The 17,107-nt window shown below is 34.9% G+C and overlaps 1 protein-coding gene across 1 annotated transcript; it reads right to left on the reverse strand.

The window, feature by feature from the left end:
* Positions 1–3,087: 3,087 nt before the first annotated feature.
* On the reverse strand, positions 3,088–5,959 carry GCK72_001821 (uncharacterized protein; the record flags this gene model as incomplete). The annotated part of the gene is made up of 10 exons (XM_003114844.2): positions 3,088–3,198; positions 3,276–3,428; positions 3,500–3,622; positions 3,669–3,812; positions 3,862–3,944; positions 3,990–4,107; positions 4,154–4,315; positions 4,361–4,461; positions 4,940–5,122; positions 5,863–5,959. 10 exons carry the CDS (start codon positions 5,957–5,959, stop codon positions 3,088–3,090), a joined length of 1,275 nt encoding a protein of 424 aa, XP_003114892.2.
* Between the last annotated feature and the right edge of the window lie 11,148 nt (positions 5,960–17,107).

The raw sequence follows: 17,107 nt of genomic DNA on the forward strand, positions 1-17,107 counted from the left end.
CAAAAATCATACGTGATTCTTGTGATGGAAACTTGGAATCTTTGAACGGAGAGTGCGCATTCTGAAATAAAAATGGAAGCTGAAAAGTATTGGTAATTGGAAATAATAACTTCCGGAATAGATGAGCAGCTGAATTATGAAGTCATCGAGAAATGGAGACCTGAACTTAGTCAGGAACCGAATTGTTCTAGGAAACTTTGGCTTTCGACAAGAAAACTTTGAAAAACTGAACGTAGAATTGAAGGAAGAGCTCTAATGAGACAAAAAAAATTCCGTCGAGCCGGATTCGAACCAGCGACCTAAGGATACCCACTGACTCTACAGTCCTCCGCTCTACCAACTGAGCTATCGACGGCACGGAGAGTAGACGCACATCCTCCTGCAGAGGCCCTCTCAAAGTACTGCGCGCAGTGCATCTATAGACGGCAATTCGGCAATCAGTTTTTATCAGTTTGTTGAACGAGAACAGCAAATGTATCGGTCGGAAAACGGTGCTACTTCGCTTAAGAACTGCACGAATAAGAACTGTGTTGTTTAAGAACTGGCTTCGCAGAAGAGCTGCGCGTATAAGAACTGTACCGTTTAAGAACTCGTTTAGCAATGGAGCGCGTTCGCATTAATAACTGAAATTTGAAATTTCTGCAGGTTTTCAGTTGTTTTTCGACGTTAAAATTGGTATTTTCACGACAAATGCGCTCTATTGCGAACAGAGTTCTTAAACGGTACAGTTCTTATGCAACACAGTTCTTCTTCGCGCAGTTCTTCTGCGAAGCCAGTTCTTAAACAACACAGTTCTTTTTCGTGCAGTTCTTAAGCGAAGTAGCACCCGAAAAACGATAAGAGTTTTGTTTTGTATTAGTTTCATAGATTGATCTTGTGGAGCTAACGGATCTTAAGAAATTAGACTGATCTTTAGAAATAGGAGTTTAAAGAGTATTCCTGCTGCTGATTAAAGAAAACGATTGAGAAAATGAGAGAATCTGAGTGTATAATTTTGAAAAAATCACAATGAAAATAGAATAGAGTCAATAAAAAGGTGTGAATGTGTATCGAAGCGAATCGAGAATTCCTCCTCCTCAATTCCTTCTCTCGTCTTCTTTTTTTCACTCCAGAATGATCTTGATACACATTAAAATTCAGAAAATACATACGTTTCCGGCTCTCGTTTCTTAGCTCAAGGCACACTAAATACGTATTAAAAATAGAAAGTGTTGGAATAAGAAGAAGGAAAAAAAGTAAACGAAAAGGCTAAGAAAAAGGATCGGATGACTGAAAATGAATAGAAGAAAAAGGAAGTAGTAGTAGAAAAAAGAAGAGGACAAATAAGATTTTTTGGGAGAAAAAAAGAAGAATCCTTATTACAAATATTGGAATTTATCGAGTCTTTTTTTTATTAATTCAAATTAATTCAATGAGTTTTTGTAATAAAAAATATGGTTTTTTGGTTGAATACATGAAATTTCGAAACTTGAACAGTGGAAATATGTATGGGTGGTACGAACGTTTGGATATACAGTACTGGCCATAAAGATTGCGACACTTGCAGTTTTTACTTGAACATGGTCAATTTTTTGACGAGGAGTCGGAGGCGTCGCACAGGGAAAAACGTAACATTAATAAAAACTTATAAGAGTAGTCGATTGTTATTTTTAATGACTTTACAGTTTCTCTTCAAGACATAAGAAATTACATGCGAAACGATAATATTTGACAAATAGGAGCTTCAAAATCCCGAATGAGTTTGTGATTTGCTATAAAAACTTCAGCGTATAAGTTTTCAAATATCGATAAAATGAATTTCAATCGAATGCAAGTCGATAAAAATAATTAGAGCTGATTCGGAGAACCGTCTTCTCAATTTTCTCCAGAGACTAAGAAGTGTGTTATTGGGATTTTCTCGAAACACTGGGATCCTCGAAATTAAATTAAAGCAGCCGAAGCCGATGAGCAGCTAAACAAAATGAAAGAGACTAAGAAGATTAGAAAAGAGAGAAAATGAATTGTGTGTTTTGAGAGAATTGGATCTTTTTTCTTGTTTCATTTTAGTGTTGAAAATAAATAAGAGATGGGAAATTCAATTTGTTACGGTTCATTGCACATTATATATTTGCTCATTATATACTCGGAAAATTAATTGAAAATTTGCCAATATTTTAATGAATTAGGCATGTTTGATCGAGATGGTTAGATGTTTTGACAAACAAGACGGTAGAGGAGAAAGTTTTAGTGCTATAAGTTGGGGCATACACATAGATTCTTCCTTGAAATCCCGTTTCAACTTCTAAATTCCTTCTTATCACCATGAGCCCACTGTCGCGGAATTAATAGGTCTTAATTCACGACCTCGCAGGATATACCAAAGCCACACTGGCTCATTCACTACACATAGTCTCCACTAGACACCTCTCATTTACAACACTTTATAAACTATTCTAACTATCGACGTGACCCTTCCATCTCACTTCTGGCAAAGGAAACATCTGGCAATTCTACCGTATGACCGTGCCATTGGCCTTCGACCAACCGACCCGTCCTCTCGATGACCAGCTGCCCTACTTCTCAGTGCATATAAGGAAGGAGGAGCGACGGAATCAACACTCTGCTCTGCTCAGAATCTCTCGACAGCAACTGCCGTTACGTTCAATGGTCTCCACCGCTTCTACCACCGCGTCTGCTTCCGCTCCGGCTCCGAAGTCTACGTCGTCTTCTGGAACCACCCCGATGGAGGTTGATGAGGCGAAAGATGTCAAGAAGACTAAAGTTATCACCGATGGTTAGTAAGATTTGTTAGTGTAATAAATGTGTTGACTCTATTTCTCTGTTCTGTTCTCGCACTCTAAGCCTGACGGGGCTCACCGGCCCTTTAACGTCGGAACACCCACTTCGATGAAGTCCTGGCTTTGATTTTTTTTCTGAAAAATAAAACGAAAGAAACTTCAGAGATCAAATATATTCATTTATCTTTAGTTTTTTGGCATTCAAAGTTTTGAAAAACCCGGAGAAATGACTAGAATTGGCGCGTATGAGTATCTTATCCTACTTGTAGAGAGATCAGAAAATTACAACGAAAAGAGAAAGAAAATGGTATTAAATATGAACACTGCTATCCAGTACAAGATCAATTTTTATCATTGGAATAGCATGAGTCGGAGATTCTTTTGACGGCGATTTGCGGGTTGGCATAGCAGAACAGCGAGTCTGAAAGTAAATGAACATAAACATTGGAGAGATAAATTTGAGTTTAGTCTGCCTATACTTGCTGCCCAAGTTCTTACCAGTGGACGTTTAGGCTTCGGACGGCAATAAGCAAGAACAGATGATCGGAATGATTTGTTCATGAAGCAATAAGTAATCGGATTAGCCAATGAACTGACATAAGTGAGAATAGTTAGAGAAGAGTTAAGTCCCGGATTCCAGAGAGATGTTGCCTGAAAACAAATAAAATATTAGAAAATATATTTGAGATTCAAATTTATTTTCAGATCATAATATCACTTACCGCCAAATCAGCCATCCGTAAAAGAAGCCAATACATGTATGAAGGAACCCAACAAAAGGCAAAAACAATGACAAGAGTTATCAACATTCGTGTCACTTTCTTCTTGGCTATCAGAATCTTTTCCTGAAAAAGTATTGTTTGATGAATCCAGTTTACTCAGTCGTCCTACTTGATTAGTACTTCTTAGCAGCATTGTTGCATCAAAAGATCCACGTGGCGTTGAGAAAAATGAAGAAAACGATGATCGACTGGGGCGAGCAGAGAGACCAGTTGTTTGGGGGATTGATAGAGAATTCTTCTCTTTGAATTGAAACTGAAATAGTCAATGAGAATTAGTTCATGCCAGAAGACAGAAAACTCACGGTTTTAGAGACGACTTTCATGCTTGGAACTCTTTGGACTGCACTCACGAACCAGTCGGAGAAGGACGCCCGAGATGGAAGAGCTGGAATTTGTATAGTAATTTTAGAAGATGATCAAAACTATTTACTTTTCTCGATCATTTGTTGCTCAACTGTCGGATGATCACTATTGATTGCAGTGTTCAATGTAATTATCACGTTACCATAAAGTCCAACCATCAAAGCCAATGGAACGAATAAGAGAGTCTGGAATTCAATTGTTCAAGCAGTCTGATAGAGATAGAAAACTTACAAAAGTCAAATATAGTTGATATATAAAGTCCACGAGAGGTCCTCTCGTGGAATCACATGTGAATTTTGAACCGATTGGAACGGCATCGTAGAGAAAGAGACTGGTAAGGTTAGCAGAGAACGAAAAACACCAAACCAAGGAGATGGTGATGAGAGCACGTTTCTGGAAACAATCAGGTATTTTGGAGTTTATGATTTGAAAGCCAACCTTTGTCTGCCATTTCCTTGACTCCAATGGTCGACATATTGCGTAATATCTTTCGATAGCAATGACTGCCAGAGTGTAAGCAGATGCACATACTCCTACAGCTGAAAACAATCACTTTGTTGACTTTTCTAGAACATCATGTCTTCCCAATATCAATCAATACACATAGATTTTAGAAAAGAGATGGACGGAGCGGTAAGTTAATTACAATTGTTTCGAATAGTTTAAATAAATAAATAAATAAATAAATAGTTTTCAGCCCCCACTCGGACTTAAATCGAGTAAATTCAATTTTATTTCTTCCACATAAATTATTTATTTTAAAGAACGCTCACTTCACACATTTATTTTCCCTATCTTCACTATTTCTGAGGTCAAAGAATACAAAAAACGAGTATGTTCCATTTCTCTGAAACTCCATTTTTCTTTTTTTAATTCCTTTTCCCTTCATCCTACTTCCAATTCCCTTTTCCGTCATTTTTGATTGATGTACTCAATTTCTCCCTCTTCATCTCTTAATCTTTTCAACTCATTCTCCCATCACTTCCTCATTTTTTTTTCTGAAATTACTCCACTTACGTTGTAAAAATGCAACAATTTTACACATGGCAGCTCCGAGGAGCCAACAGTGTGTCAGTTCTCCAAGAAGAGTACTTGGAATACAGATTATACTTCGAAGCAGATCGGCAAATGCCAAGTTTAGAAGATAAAAATTGGTGATGCTTCGGGATCGATGCGATTTTCCAAGGATTGTGAGGATTACTGAAAAATATCGAATGTTTAGACATCACGAAGGATCGTTCTCAACTGGAACCGTCCGCAATTACAGTACTAATTATAAGAAGACAACCTGAACGCGTTGAAGGCACGCCAGACATGCATAAATCTTCAAATTATGATCTACTTTCCCCTCTTTTGTCCATGAACATCGTCACTACACTCCAGTGACATAGACATACTTGATCTCTGTTCACCTATTGAAATTCAATTCTAGAACTCATAGAATATTTGAGAACTCTTTTTTCCCGTTTTAGTCACCAAAGTGTCTCAAATTCTTGAATAGGTGTGGAAGGTCAACAAACAATACTATTGGAACGAAGTCAACTCACTACAGAACATTTTCAGAATAGAGTTTATATTATCTCGAAAATTTAAGTTTTCCAGCTTCCTCGCTCTTTCAGTTTTGAAAAATGATGTAGGCTTTTCCCAAACGAGCTTGTCAAAATTCAAATATTTTCACTTCTTAAAATCATGTTTTTTCCCGGGGGTGTCATACCAAAAGGGGGTCTCAATCTAAATGACAAACAAGTCCAAAACACACGTTTTCAGCATTCTTTAGTCTATTTTTCTCCAGTTTCTTCTCGTTTTTGCAGTGTCGCAAAACGGAGAAAAAATGAAGGAAAATGAAGAAAGGTTCGAATTTCAGAATGACGAGATATTGTACATTTTTAAATAAAAGAAAAATCAAAAATTGATTAACTTCTGGAAAAAACATGACTTACCGATTGCATTTCCAAGGAGAGAAAGAATGAGACATAACAGGAAAACAGCTGAAATCATAACTGTGTATGGACTGATTATAATTGAACATTCTCGCATTTTTGTGGATCTGAAAATAGAAGAAATTAGAGAAGAGTTTTGTAATTCTTGGTAAAATGCAAAAGTGAAATTGAAAGAATAGAAGAGAGGAAATCACGAAATAATCCATAAATCACCTGATATCATTTGGAAAGTGAAGTGGGTGGAACTGAACGGAAAGCGGAAAACTTTTTTGAGAAAACTGAAGAAAACGGAAATTCGAATAAATCAAAATGATGGAAAATGACCTCGAAATCACATGAAATGAAGAAAAAATGCACCTCAAGAACTCAAGATTCATATCAAAAAGTTTGTAGTTTGGATTTTCGAAAAATATTTATTTTGTCGTGAATGAATTGAAGGTACCGTAATGGAATAGACTAGATGAGATTACAGATTTGCAGCCTGTTTCAACATATTATTCAGAGATTTTTATATAATTTCAAATGAACAAAACCGACGAGTTCTCAATTAATAGTCAAAGTTATATCTCATCGTAATCACTTCAACGAAAAGATAATTTCTGAATAAAAGTGAAGTAAAACTATTTCCAAGAGTCCTATTTTTGAACCTTACGTAAAAACATAATTGTGACATTTACTTTCTCTTTCTTTCGTTTTCGATAATTGTTCGTTCGGAAATAGTGAGAAAAAGTAAAGAGCAAAACACAAACAAAAGGAAAGTTCAGATCATTATCAAATTAAAAAGGGAATCAATTAGTAATTATAATTTAACGAAATAAAAAAGTTCGAACCTATGTGTTTTTGGCTACGAAAAAACATGTGTCCATCGGATAAAACAATTATTTTTTGATTCTAAATATGGAATATGTGAGTAGAAGGTGCTGTGCCACTACTCTTGGACTGAGAAGCGGGGGCAAATAAAAAGTAAATAGATCATCTACTTCTGAGTCTCACTCCTTTTCTTAGTTCTTGTTTGAATTGTGATATGTAATTGGATCAAGTATCACATCTCACCCCTTCTCTTTTCTTCCTTTTCAGAGAAATATGGGCGGAGTCTCGATTCATTTTTTGCTCTCTCGCTCGCTTTTTTTGTTTCCATTTTTTATCCTCTTTTTGAAATATTCCATGTCCCACATCTGTTTGGAATACGAAGTGTAGAAGTGGGGGAGATGGAAAAAATGAATTAGAGCCCGAGGCTGTTTGTCTTTAAAGAAAAATAGAAAAGCAAACGAATCAGTGCCAAGTACGATTCCAGAGTGTTCCAGAAAGAGAAGAAAAAGTTTTTTGCAGGAAAAGAGAAGATATTCAGAAGCAAATTTCAACGAATTCAGAGATTCACAGAGTCTTGATCTTGTGAATTCTTCAAATGACGTTCAGATAAATCGTGAAAAATCCAAAAAATCAAGAACTTCTTCTAATTTAGAGACCACTTGAAAGAAGACAAAGGAGATAAACAAAACACAAAGACCTCATCTTGAAACTCTTGAAAATGTTTCTTCTTCTAAGAGCACAACACAAAAACGCCCCCAAGAAAACAGAGAAGAGTCGTCTTCTTTTGTCTTGAGGAACTTTCGCAAATATTTCAACTCGTGAAGAATTCTCAGTTTTAGGATTAGACTACAGTGATGTGAAAAAAACGAAACGAGGAAATCTTATTGAGGTCAACAGGCGAAGAAAATATTTTTGAATTCTGGAGAGGAGAAGAAACACGAAAAAAGAGAATGACGCAGGAATTGTGATGAGAAAAAAGAGATTAGAGGAGAGTAATTAATTGGGGAAATAAATTACAATTTGCTGTAATGTTTCATGTCTGGAATACTAGAACAACTGATTAATGATTCAAAGGAGTGGAAGGAGTTTCAGATGAATTATAGACAAGAGAACTCTTAAGAACATGAGAGTACACCAATATATCATCGGAAAATTATTTTATAGATCAGTGAGATATGGTCGCCTTACAATCAGCATTGTTACCGACAAGATATAGAAGCTGTTGTTGTTTATTAAAATCATATTTTCAGCTATCACCAATCAGATATTTCAATCAAGCCAACAGAACAATAGATCACGAACCAATTCAATGAAATATGATTTTCCAGAATATTGACGCAAGGCGTAAATAATCAAAGAGAGACCTCCACGAAATTAGTTGGAAACTAAAAGTCAAATAATAGAATTTCCACTTCATCAGCTTCCTCTAAAATCTGTATCATCTCAAACAATCTGTTTAGTTTTCTCACGTAAAAAAATGTGTCTTTAGTCCTTTGATTGAGGAATTTGGATTACACTGAAATAACAAAAAATATTATTTCCGACTCTCAGTGTCCCCGATTTCCTTATTTTGATGAACTTAATTTTAGATGCACTACTGAATTCAAGGTATAACAAAAACAGAACGTCAAAGGACATCCCGCTTTGTTTTTAAAGTCTGAAAACTTCGATCATATCAGTGTATCGAGATCTTGATAACGGGATGTCCCTATGTCTGGTTCTTAGATCAAGTACTATCTCACCATGTCCTATTTGTCTTCCAAGAAACCCCTTCTTCTTCCTGACATTCTAATTATAATTCCAAACAAAAACACCCAAAAAAGAGCATCATCGAAAAACAACACCACCAAATAAATCAATCTTTAACACGATGGTTTCTGGTCAGAATTACGGAATAAATTGATGACAGAGCCTGACCTTTTCATAGGGAATGGGAATTTATTTGGCTGAAAAATGAGAATTTTCAGTCGAAAAAAAACGGGAGGGTTCCCCGTTACGTGTTGATCGTTAAAGATAATGATCAAAACACGGAACTCCGTTAAAGTTAAGTGAAAAGAACTGAATATATGGAGGAAAGGGAATGAGTACCAGGTTAAACACAAAAGAAACTGGAAATTTGATCAGATAAATATCCTGTTGATTTGTATTGTTTTTGGCTACAGACATTGCTTGCTCATATGAAAACTGATTGTTTTTGATACACAATCAGAAATATTTGTGCCGTTTCTATTATCAGAATCAGCAAGTAGATTACTCGAAGTGGTAATTACAGTCTTTACCAATTCTGGCAAGCAGAAAAAGAAATTATCATAAACATCTGAGTCAGTCAATATGTGGTTGTAGAAGACTCATGTCTGGAATGCATATTCTGACTTATTCTCAGCTGAACTCGATTTTCTATGAACGCATTTTTCCACTTGACCAAGAAAACGTCATTCGGCTCAAATGCTCAAAAAATGAAAGTTGGAACACTAAAGTAAAACAAGAAGAAAAGTTTTAAGTTTTCCTCTCAAAAAACATCAAAAAACTAATCTTGTTCCTTCTTTTCTCTCTTCTCCTGGGGGCGTGATTAGCTTTCTCTTCGTTTCTTCCAATTAGGCTCCGCCCACTTTCTATTCTGGATCTCTCGTGTGGAGAGAAAGGAAAGTTTCCGTGTGTTCTAAAAATTGGTCTAAACATGAAAAAAACAGATCTGAAAATGGAAGAAACTCGGAAGAAGAAAAGAAGAATATATTTAAGTGGAGCCATGAAATGAATTGAAAATTAGATGGAATGAAGTAATAAAAATTGGGAAAACAGAAAGAAAAAATGGAAAGAAGAATGAAATAAAATAACAAAACGATAGAGTTACCGGGATGAATGATATATCTCATAGTGAGACATTCATAGATCTGGTCAGAATTCAGTTACACTTAGAGAGGGTTGGACCAAGTGGAGATTACTTATTTGAGAACTGTAATTGCTTAACGACAATTTCGGATCAGTAGAGAGATAGTAGGGAGGATATTAAAGACGATAAAAGAAAGTCATAGCTATTTCAACGAAATAATAAGAATTTTCAGGTGGATCTTTAGTTGATCCATTCCATTTCAACTAATAAAAACAAGGTTCGAGACCAATTTTTTCCACGAAAACGTGAGAATTCTTAAGAAGAAATCGGTAGCGAAAGAAATATTGCAGCAGTTCTTTTTCAATTTATATGTGGAAAAATATTGGTTTCGTAATTTCAATCGGAGGGTGGATATAATGGGTTTAATATAACGAAAACTCGTGCTTTTGAACGGTATAATAACATGTTTTCCGGGAAAAATACTCATTATACGGGTCTACTGAAACTAATTGACGAAGAAAACTCTGGAAGATTTTGAAAATTTTGATGACGTGGAAAGAGTAGAGGATCATGAGAAAAGAGATGAAACTAATAATAAACTATGTCTGGTGGGTTGAAGAAACGTTTCGTTTCGAACATCAGAAATCTCATGAATCTTTTCGCAATCTGGAATATTTTGAACCGCATTTGATTTAAAAGTTTTTCATGAAACGCCAATTAAGGTCATACTCAATTGTTTCCAATAATCAGAATCACGGACTTGGCAAACGTTGGATTTCAGACAAGCTTCCACTAAAAACTGTCTGAAACAACTAAATTTCAGTCTTGAAAACTGAAAATTAGTTTGCCAACAAATTGAACTTTTTCTCGAAAGGGAAGAAATACTAATTCTTTTTATTTGTTTATTTAACTTGGCGAAGAAAATAAAAGAAGCTTCCACTTCCCCATCAACACGAATGCATTTGGGAATTTTTCCGAGTTCGTTCCTCGAAAAAAAAACTTTTATTCTGAAATAGTCCGTAAATCTTTAGTCGGAATTGTTTGGATGTCTAGAAGCTGAAAACTAAGTATGTCTGAAGTTTATTCAAATAAATTAGGTAACAACTAAAAGGACTGGGAAACAGAAATCGTGTTGATTGACGGGTCTATCAAAAGAGTCATTAGAAAGAAAGAATTTGTGATGATAAGAGCAGAAATATGCGATTTTTGCATTTCTGACTCTTCTAGACAGATATTTATGCTTGAAATCAGATCTTAAACTTCATTATCTCAAAATTAGATGTACTTCATGATCAACCTCAGAACCCTGTTATGCAATAGAATGAGTCATTTTACAGAGAACATTTTGATTCTGATATCCAACTTAAAATGAGGTTACAAATATTTTTTCGTCGTGATGAAAGAATACACCCACAAATAAGAGAATCATGCAGGATAATGAACAGTTACACACTTTACAGTAAGAAAAGATTTCCAAATTGGCATATATTAGGTCTCAAAGTGAAAAGGAACTAACTTCCGCCTAATTTGAAGCGAATTCGGAGCAATTTTGGAAAGAATCGGAAGAAAAAACAGACAAAACGAAAAGAAAAATCTGAAAATGACGTGTGGTTTTATTCGTGTAAAAATGGAAAATGGAAAGTTCTAATACCAAAAATGTATGGATGAATGAAGTTGAATTTTCAAGTTGAATGCAGAAATGAAGCATTTCGGGTAGGAGAAACCGGCGAAGAGCAAGAAAAAGATGTTCTTGTTATCAGAAGACATGTGAGAAAATATAAGAAAAATTGCACTTTTCAGAGAGTAATGAAACATGTGTCAATTTGAAATTCTGGTGAAAAATGTTTCGGAACTTTGAGCGGAATCAGTCGCGGTAATTTCATAGGAGATCGTATAAATGAACTCTGAAATCAAATCATTGAAACATAATTTAGTAAGAAAAACTTAATTCCGCAAATTATATGACCTTTGGAAAACTTTATTTCACTGCTGTTATGCTTCTGAAACAGAAGTTTCGCTCACTGTAAATCGAGGTTGGAGCATATCTGACTCCATCTCGTCGATCTGAAAAAATGCAATCGGACGCAAAAGTAAGAGCCCAAGATCTAACTTGGGAAATCGGATCAACATTAAGAACCATGACTAAACTAGAAACAAAAAGTGAACTTGTCCATTTATCCAATCATTTGGAGTTCAAGAAAAGCCAGAAATAACATTTCTTCTTTTCCTCTTAATTTCCGACTATTTTTGTTGTGGAACGATCAAAAGTCAGTATGTTTTCTGTGCTTTATTTATCATTATTTCCTATTTTCATTGGAGCGGAAAGCCAGAAAAAAGAAACATTTTCCCCTCATTTCTCCGGAAATTTCCATTGTTTTCGGATAATAATTATTAGAAAATTAGAGAAGCAGAAAAAAATAGGAAGAAAATGATCAGAAAACAAAAGAAAAGTGAGTGAGATGTCAGTTGGTTTTATGATTTTTGTGTGCTTTACTTGTTCTTTTTTCTCGTTTTTCTTGTCGAAAAACCTTGGATTCAATGAAATTGTGACAGCAGATGGACGAAAAGAGAGAGAAAGAAATGATGGAAGAGATCAGAGATTTTATGAAAACGAAACGAACATTAAGAAAATAAATGACAATTTGATCCTCTGTGAGTTATTCCGAAAAATCAGTTCTGGCACGACGTGAATGCGACGACGCATTCGGAGGAGGATTCTAATAGGAACTCAAGTATTTGAGTCAGCACTCTTTCGTGTTTCGGAAATGGACACATGAAATACTAATTCTACAAACCGGCCCACTGATAAGTAAGCTCGAATTTACAAATTTAACCTTGTATGATGCGTTGAAGAAGCAAATTAAAAATTGATGACACTGAATTCGCCAAGATGAGATTTAAGTTCAATATAATTCTCTGGTTTCCAACTCCATTTTATTCGAAACTCAAGATCTACTACATCGGTTCCCTAATAAGCACACCAACTATGAATGTGTTATTCAATCAAATTTGATTATAAAATATGAAAAATGAACAAAAATCAGTCGAATACGCACTCAAAACACACTGATTTCTTTTCAATTTTTGATAAATTTATCTCAATTTTGACATAGACATTTTAAGTTGCTGAATATTGAGAAAACGTCACGAATTCTGATGGATCGGAAGTAGGGAAGAAATGAGTTACGTGCCGATTTGAAGAGTCTGGAATTTAGGAAAAAAGGTAAACAAAGAGATGTACAAAAAGGATAAGAAAAGTGCAGATTTTATTGAAACTACTCTGTTACAAACACAACTTACAAACATGTATCTAGTTTCATTTTGAACTTTTCTTTTCTTCTAAATTTGTCATTGTTTCTTTTTTCTTTCTCTTCGTTTCCTCCCACGGAAATGGCAGAAAGAATGAATTCTGAAGAATTTCGAATTCCCGAGGGATTCATGGATTCTTCTCAACATCTTCCAAGAAGAGATTCATTTTGTTTCTATCTTTTCCTTTCTTCTACAAAAAATTTGTTTCTGGGGAAGAGTAAAAGCAAAAAAGAAAACATGAAAATTGCACCTTGTTAACAAAATCGAGGAAGTCCGGATGTGAATTTTTGGTTCCATAACGGGCAGGAATAAGAAAGAAGAAGGAATTCAGAAGACGTCGTTGACATGAAGAAAGAAGAAGACGTCGTGACATTTAACACGAGGTTTTGTGCGCTCCAATGAATTTTATGAGCCAAGAGGAGGCCAGAAGAATTCAAGATTTTATAGGAATGGTAAGTACAAAATAACAGGTGAAAACTATTTAATTGATTAAAGGAGGACGCATTGAGACTTTATGTTTTCAGACTTTGCATGAAGTGTTTGCAAAAAGACGTTACTTTGTATAAAAATAATTATCAAAATTTCAGAACATAAACTAGATCCAAAAACATAAAAACTCGAAATCAGCAGATCAGTTATTCCAAAATGTTTCTTGGTTTGATCATGAGCTTCTGTTTTTTTCAAAGAGTTCAAACACTTCAAACTGAATTTCTAATGGAATCTTTGAAATTTTAAAAACCCAAACACTTTAGGAACACACGTGGTTTCAGAGAGGTGTCGTTCCTATGGCAGGGAATCAAACAACTTCTGGATCAAAGTACATACAGACATCTTCAGACCGAAACAAGAATAGACTGTTTTAGGTTTTGTGTGGTTTCAGTCAACGAGATCAAGTCTGCTAATCAAAAGCTCAATGTTTCTTCAAGATTTTTACAGTATTGCAAAATCTGTGAGATCCATTATCAGAGAAAACCTTCTTGTTCATAATTCAGACATCAAAGTCCCGTGTTCCTAATAGAAACTCCGACTGAAACACTTAATCCGACTTCAGGAGACACATCTTTATAAAAAGGATTATAAAGAAAGATGATGTTAGGATTCTACTCTGACCCAAAAAATGTTCCTCTTGTAACAAAACAGAGAACATAATAATCACGAGTGAAAGAATGAATAATTATGAGAAGGTGATGATGATCGGTGTTTTGGGGAAAGTTTTTCGTGGATACAAAACTGAAATAAACAAGTAAATACGAGCTTAGAGCTTAGTAAGTTGTACGAAATCTTGAATTCTTCAAAGTAGTGATCAGAGACTAAGGGAGAGAGAGAAAAACTGAGGAAGTTCGAAAGTTTATGAACATTGCAAAATATAAAGACGGTGTTTATTCAGCTGGATGTATCAGAGAGGAAACAAAATACATGTGAGTTTTGAGCAGGTCAGGGAAGTACGGACTAGGTTGGTGGATCTGGTCCATCTCCAGAGGAAGGAAGAAACTAATTTGGATGGGGTCGTTTTTGGGAGAATTTTTGATAGATTGCAGATCGAATAGAACCTACAGTAGCGAGCATAAGTGAGTATACCACCATACTTTCATATGTATCTCAGCTGAAACAAGTCCGTTTTGCATAAACTTTTTTTTCAAAGATAGCTGAAGTATCCAGTAAAATCGACATAAGTTTTTTGTTTGAGGTGATCAGCTGATTTTTAAGATTATTGATTTTTCCTGATCTTGATTTCAAAATCCGAAAAAAAACTTTTTATTTTTGAACTGGACCCTATGATTTTTTGAGTCCAAAATGTTGAGCAACGTTCATAAAAACAAAGTATAATGTTAGAATGCTTCTGTGAATCTTGACCATCGTGCTACAGCTTCAGAAGTCCAAAATGGTATGCTCGGCTAAATCATCATAACTTATCGAAAAATGATTCAAATTGGTTGAAAAGTGCGGGAAAACATGCGTATTATGTTTATCAACAATCTTATATTTAAAAATAATAATTTTGAGAAATTTTTTTTTCGAATTTTTTTCACTCGAAAAATTTTGGTTTCCAACTTTTGCTCAATTTTTTTTATGTTTTTATGAAAGTATGGAGGTATACTCACTTATGCTCGCTACTGTACATAAAAAGAGTAATTACTTAAGACCATGGGAATTCAAATAAAGACTTATATGGATTCTTATTATCGTGGCATGCAATTATATGGGCCGATTCTGAAAATAGTGCGATCTAGTTTTTTGTCCGAGCTGACGATCCGAGCCGGACTGGGATCAAATCTCGCAAGTACTTTCCCGCCAGTTGCTCATCTAACTGAATAGGTCAAATGAATTCCGTGGATCCTGTGAGAACTCTAGATTTCTTCCTGATACATAGATCAACCCAATTGGTATATAAATCAACAGTTACATTGTCTATGACTATGTTTCCGTATCTCGTTTCCTGGAATATCCTGTCAAACCAAGCATAACATAATTTCAGAATTTCTATAAAACCGGATGTATAGAGTCTCATATGGAGTAGACTTTGATTTCAATAGAGAAGAAGTGAAGTTTGAGTAAAAAATTTCAAAAAGGGAAATATTTTTCTATTTTTAGAAAAAGAGGTCCGTTTCCCTTAAAGCTTCTCTTATTCTTCTTGTTATTTAGTGTTTACACACAGAAGAAGATTATAAGAGCATTCGATGGAAGAAGAAGAACAAAAAAGGAAAATGTTTTCTGATTCTTTTTCTCTTCAGAAGAATGAACATTGACTTCTTGTCTTCTCAACCAGCAGATGAAGAGGCAACAAATTTGATTTATTCGGAGGTCCCGATACTTGTGCAACAGATTTCAAATTTCTTTTATTCTGAATTCTGAATCATGGCATTTTTTGCAGAATCTGAAGCTTCAGAATCAGAATTCGAACAATGTCAACAAAAGAAATGGAGAGAAGGATTGAGGAATTCAGAAGAATAAGGAATGAGGTCAAAGGTTCTTCTAGTTTCTCTTTAAATAGAAGAAGACGTCTAGGCAAATTAAGAGAAGGAATCGTAAGATCATGTGGGTGGGAATGAATAAACTGAAAATTGGAACTGGAATTATAATGAAGATGTAGTTTGATACACAGAAAACACGAAAATCATAAGATAGAACTTTATTGAAATTATTGCATTTATCGATAACATTCATCCAAACCTCACGTAGTTCTATCTCTGAAAATTCCATTAAATTTTCTATCTCAGAAATCAAAAGAAACAAGTTCTGACAAGTTTGCAGTCTCACAGTTTCCAAAGTCTCGAAATTTTTCAGTTTCGACAGAACTTCAAACCAGAAATCGATTGAAATCTTTCGTTTTTTCGTGAAAAAAGAAGATAACTAGATTTATGTTTTGTCAGGAAACAAGTAGGGATTTCAGTTGTCTCTAATATCAGAACGGAAATTTGGAAAGTTCAAAGAGACTGAACTCTGACTAAAGTCTTTTAGTCACCTAGCAGCACGCATGAGTTGCAGAATATTCAAAATGTTTGGAGTCTTTTTTTTTCGAAATTTTGGAATTTCAGATGAGGAATGATTGATAAGGATGGATGTGACTATTTGAACTGATTGAAATAATCCATTTCAGAAATTAAAATTTCGAATGATAAGTTAGAATTAGAATAAAGAAACAATGCGATTTTTTGAAGTGAGTGAAGTTTTGTACAAGTGTAAACATTGAAGGGGAACAGGATGAATTTCCACACTTTTCGACTGTTTGCAGAGTTCTTCAAACCGAAAAAAAAGAGATAAAAGAGTGAACTAGATTCAAAATCTTGCTTCTATCAATGCATCAAACAGGAAAAAAAAGGTTTGACTCCATTCTGCTCCTAAAAACTCTTCATTCAGTTCTTTGGTTCACGGATTTGCGCATCACCGACTCGTTCTCTCTGTCTGATCTCTGACGTGTCTTTTCTTTTTTCATTTCGAAAGTGAAAAACGAGAAAATTTGGAAGAAACGAGTTTATTTTTTCGAACTTTTATTTTTCTGTCCGTTTGAGAGTACGGAGAACAAAACAAAACATTTCCAAGTAATTGGGTTTCAGAATTCGCTCGAATCTCTTGAAACTTGAATCTTCTAAGAATTATACATTAGACAGTAGTATTCAGTGTTTCCAAGTACCCTGCGTACCAATAAAAAGAATTCCAATGAGATATAAGACAGGCCAAATTTGAAAATTTTTTTTCCTCGACAGTTTTCTCTTTGTATTTGGCAAAAAATGGGAAACTCATAATTGTTAAAATCTGGCGGATTTTTGAAAAGTATGTGATTTTTAACAGATTTTT

Source organism: Caenorhabditis remanei, chromosome I (genome assembly GCF_010183535.1).
Source record: "Caenorhabditis remanei strain PX506 chromosome I, whole genome shotgun sequence".
Classification (NCBI taxonomy): domain Eukaryota; kingdom Metazoa; phylum Nematoda; class Chromadorea; order Rhabditida; family Rhabditidae; genus Caenorhabditis; species Caenorhabditis remanei.